The following is a 4,311-nucleotide window of genomic DNA, read 5'->3' as shown; positions in this document are numbered from 1 at the left end:
TCGGAGCAGTGTTGCGGAACGAACGTGTTATTTACTTAAATAGCACGAGAATTCTGGATCAATCTGAAAATTCTCTATCCCTTCCACACACTACTCCTTTCCCCTGCCGAGTGAGTCACGCTTACCCCGAAAGGGAAATGGCTTAATGGTGTAATAATAATAATAAAAACATTAGCTTACTCGCTTAAGGATAATGCATCTATTAACTACATTCTTCAGTCGTTTATCTTTAAAATGAGTCCAAGACCTTTCGAAAATGTTAATTACTTTGAAGTTATTGATCTACTTCTACTCTACACAATATCTAAATCTTTAAATTAATTACCATTTTTATTTTCTGTCAATGTTTGACAAATCTTGAGTATTTTAAGGTTCTTTAACACAAAGATAACTTAAAATTAATATAATTAAATAGATTTCTAATTAATATTAAAATTAACTATTCTTTTGCATAAATAATGCTTAGAGAATAATGTAGGTGTCACAGAAAAATTCAGTAATGTCAGCTTGGATGTCTTCTAGAATTTTAATGCTTGCCTACACTCTACACTCTTACGGTCTGATGATAATGATGTGGTACCACATCGAAACTCGTCGACATTAATTTAATAAAGCCACTTGACATCATATTAGATACTTATATTTATTCTGACCTTGTAGGCGTTTACAAATCAAAAATAATTATCCTTTTATGTAGTTTGAATATAATTTAAGTTTCTCTATAGATATAATTACAATAAACAGAAACAATCTAAAGTTGAAAGTATCAGTTTGATACATGCAACAGAATGATCGAACAATGTAATAGTATTTTTTTTTCTTTATGTTGATACAGATTTTCATATCAATTGAATTGAGCTGCATCACTTTTGACACCTCTGGATTTACTCTGACATTATGACCTATCCTAAATGAAAAATCGATTTCAGACTTCGGTGTACAATGTACATCGTCATTCTTTTCATGGTTCATCTTATTCATTATTTATTCATTTTATTCATCTTATATACTATTATACTTACAGTTATTTTGACCTTACATGCCCTCATAAACAAAAATTAATTATTTTCCTCGTTATTCTCTTATGTCACTTAGATATAATTTAAGATTATTTTTTAGGTATAATTATAAAAAACAGAAACACTAAATCTGATGGTACCAATTTGATATACAACAGAATCATCCAATAATTATTAATGTTTCTTTTGTGCTTTCATGTTGATACAGATTTTAGTATCAATTAAATTAAGCTGCAGCACTTTTGATAGCCCAGGATTTACTGTGAAATTATGACCTACCATAATTGAAGATTTTATTTCAGACTTTGTTGTACAATTGTACATCGTCATTCTTTCCATGGTTCATCTTATTGATTATTAATTTATTTTTTCATCTTATTCTTCTTATATACTTATAATTATCCTGACATTATAGGCCCCTATAAACAACAAAGAATTACCCTCATATGTTGTTTAGGTGTAATTGAAGATTCTATTTTCGATATAATTATGACAAACAGAAACACATTAAATCTGACGGTGTCAAATTGATAAGCAACAGAATCATTTAACAATGATTAATGTTTCTTTATATTGATACAGATTTTAATATCAATTGAATTGAGCTGCAGCACTTTTGATAGCTCAGGATTTACTGAGAAATTATGACCTATTCTAAATGCAAAATTGATTTCAGACTTTGGTGTACATCGTTATTCTTTTCATGGCAATGGAGGAACCAATGCTCGTGACGCAGTATGGCACTTTCCTGCAAACATTTGCAGTAATTAGTATACTTCTGGGAATATATGGACTGACCATTACCACGAGAAGTCTGCAGGAAGTCGCCCCAGGTAAGAAACTTTCTCCATAAATGGACAAAGGTTTTATTCTTACCGCAATATTGCTATGCCACGAATCTTCTGTCAGTTGGCAAACCACAGTGGTAAGTGTTGTAAAAGCCTCCTATAATATAACACAAACATTCGAAAGTTGAGGACACCCGTGGCACTCAGGTCACCAAACTTCCGAGAGTGGCTTTATATATCTTTTCAAAAACCGTCGCTTTCCAAAATTTGTCCCTTTTTTTTCTCGCCATCTAGTGATCAAAAAAGAATGTGAAAGTTGTGAAAGCTGTAAAGCCTTTGTCTTCTTCTTAGGAAATGAAAATTCGAGCAACTTAGATCAGTCTCGAGATCAGTTTTGTTACTTTAGGGATCATAGACTTTCTCCCTGTTTCCCCTTACAAAATTTAAAATCCAGCTAAAACACCTGAATTTGAGAATTTTAAACCAATTATTTATTTATCCCTTTTTTAAAAGTTTTGATTCAAATTTCCGCTGCAAGATTTATTTGCTAATTTTTTGGATTTAAAGTACGTCGTTGACAGCGAAAAAATGACTAATGATTCAATCGTGCAGATAAACCGGAAAGATAACTCAATTCTGCAGTAGCTTTAAATAACATTAATTTCATTATTAATATTAAATTGAAATTGAAGCGTTTCAAATTTTTTCTTCGACCAAAAAATGAATTTTTAACAAAGTAATTCAACTGTTAACCAAGTAGCTAATTAATCAACAAAAAAGATGAATTCCTAACGAAAAATGTAATAGTTGATATTTCAACCAACAAATATTTTAACTTTAAATAAAAAGCAGATGTAGTCAATTCAATTCATCCAAAATAGGCAACTTTTCAACCAAATAGTTGAATGTCCTACCAAAATAGAACCATTTTCTAGAACAAAAAAGATTTTTAGTGAAGAAATAAAAAAGGTTTCAACCAAGTTGTCGAATTTTTAAACCAAGAAGAAGGTTTTTAACAAAAAAGTTTAATATTCGACGCAAAATAATGAATTTGTAACAAAATTGGTAAATATTTAGCCAAAGAAGTGAATTTCCTACAAAAAAAAAAGAATGTTAAACCACAAAAAAAAAAAGAATTTTTAACAAAGTAGTTCAACTTTCAATCAAAAAAGATTAATTGTGTACAAAAAAATTGAATTTTCAACCCAAAAAACATATTTTTAACAAATTAGTTAGATTTTCAACCAAAGAGGTGAATGTTCAACAATATACGTAAGTTTTCAACTAAAGCAATAAATCTACAACAATAAAATGAATTTTCAACCGAGTAGTTCAACTTTCAACCTTGCAGTTGAATTTAAAACGGAAAAACGTTATTTTTGTGCAAAAATTTGAATTTTCAAACTAAAATAACGAATTTTTAATAAATCAGTTAAATTTTCAACCAAACAGGTGAATTTTTATGTAAAGTAATAAATCTTTGACAAAAAATTACTTTTTAGCAAAGTAGTTCAACTTTCAACCTAGTGTTGAATTTTTAACAAAAAAATATTAATTGTCCTCAACAAAAAAAATTAATTGTTTTGATATTTCAAACAAAAATTACTTAAATTTTAAATAAAATGAATTAAATATATTTTATTTAATATAAATATATATTAAATAAAATGAATTAAATAAAATGAATTTTTGCTTAAAGAAAATATTTACTTTTGATGATGTATTTCAACTTTTAACGGTGTAGTTGAATTTTTAACCAAAAAAGATTTTTCATTCAACAAGAGAAAAATGTAACCAAATTTTATAATTTTGAAGTCAAATAGACGATTTTTTTGCAAGACAGATGAATTTTTGACCCGAAATTATAAATTTTCAACGTAAAATGTTAGTTTTCAACCAAATAGATGAATATTCTACGATAATAGTTGAATTTTTAACCAAGAAGGTTGACTTCACACAATTTTTTGATTTTTCAACAAAATAATTAAATTTTCAACAGAATAACAAAAAATAGTTGGGTTTTCTGTTTAGGTTTTAATAAAATTATTCAGTTTGCATTCAAGTGAAAGAACGAGATACAGCGAAAAGAAAGGAATACAGTAGAAAAAAAACACGTAAAATGGTATACCAGAGGCAAGAACATTTAGCTCTTACTGTGGAAATAAAAATAAATAACAATCAAAAAATGTTAGAAATCGAAAATGTAATATGAAAAAGAAGTAGCAAATACTAAGACCCTCGAATGCAATATATATGTAATTTGGTGTTGGTTTTTATATGGCTTATTTTTACAAGGTAGTAAGTTGCATGTGTATTTAAGAAACGTTTATTTTCATGTTTTTATTATTTTTGTGCGTAATCATTGTTTTCATTTGTTTTTTTGCACTATCATCTTTTTTTAGCTGACATTAAACAATATTTCAATCATCTGAGAGCTTTCAACTGATGCAAATATGTTAGAAACAAAGTTGAAAAGTAAGGGAAGCAACAGAAAAATGGGGAGG

The 4,311-nt window shown here is 28.1% G+C and overlaps 1 protein-coding gene across 2 annotated transcripts in view; it reads left to right on the top strand.

Annotated features, from left to right (window-relative positions):
- Nucleotides 1-4,311, top strand: part of LOC117167239 (organic solute transporter subunit alpha-like) — a 70,861-nt gene that overhangs the window by 61,362 nt on the left and 5,188 nt on the right. For both annotated transcript variants that reach the window (XM_033352024.1, XM_033352025.1), the window contains one exon: nt 1,696-1,852. In XM_033352024.1, coding sequence (XP_033207915.1) covers nt 1,696-1,852 — 157 coding nt within the window. The remainder of the gene's footprint in view (nt 1-1,695; nt 1,853-4,311) is intronic.

This window comes from Belonocnema kinseyi, chromosome 2 (genome assembly GCF_010883055.1).
Source record: "Belonocnema kinseyi isolate 2016_QV_RU_SX_M_011 chromosome 2, B_treatae_v1, whole genome shotgun sequence".
NCBI classification, from domain to species: Eukaryota; Metazoa; Arthropoda; class Insecta; order Hymenoptera; family Cynipidae; genus Belonocnema; species Belonocnema kinseyi.
Note: the sequence above shows the minus strand (reverse complement) of the source record. Positions and strands in the feature narration are given on the sequence as shown.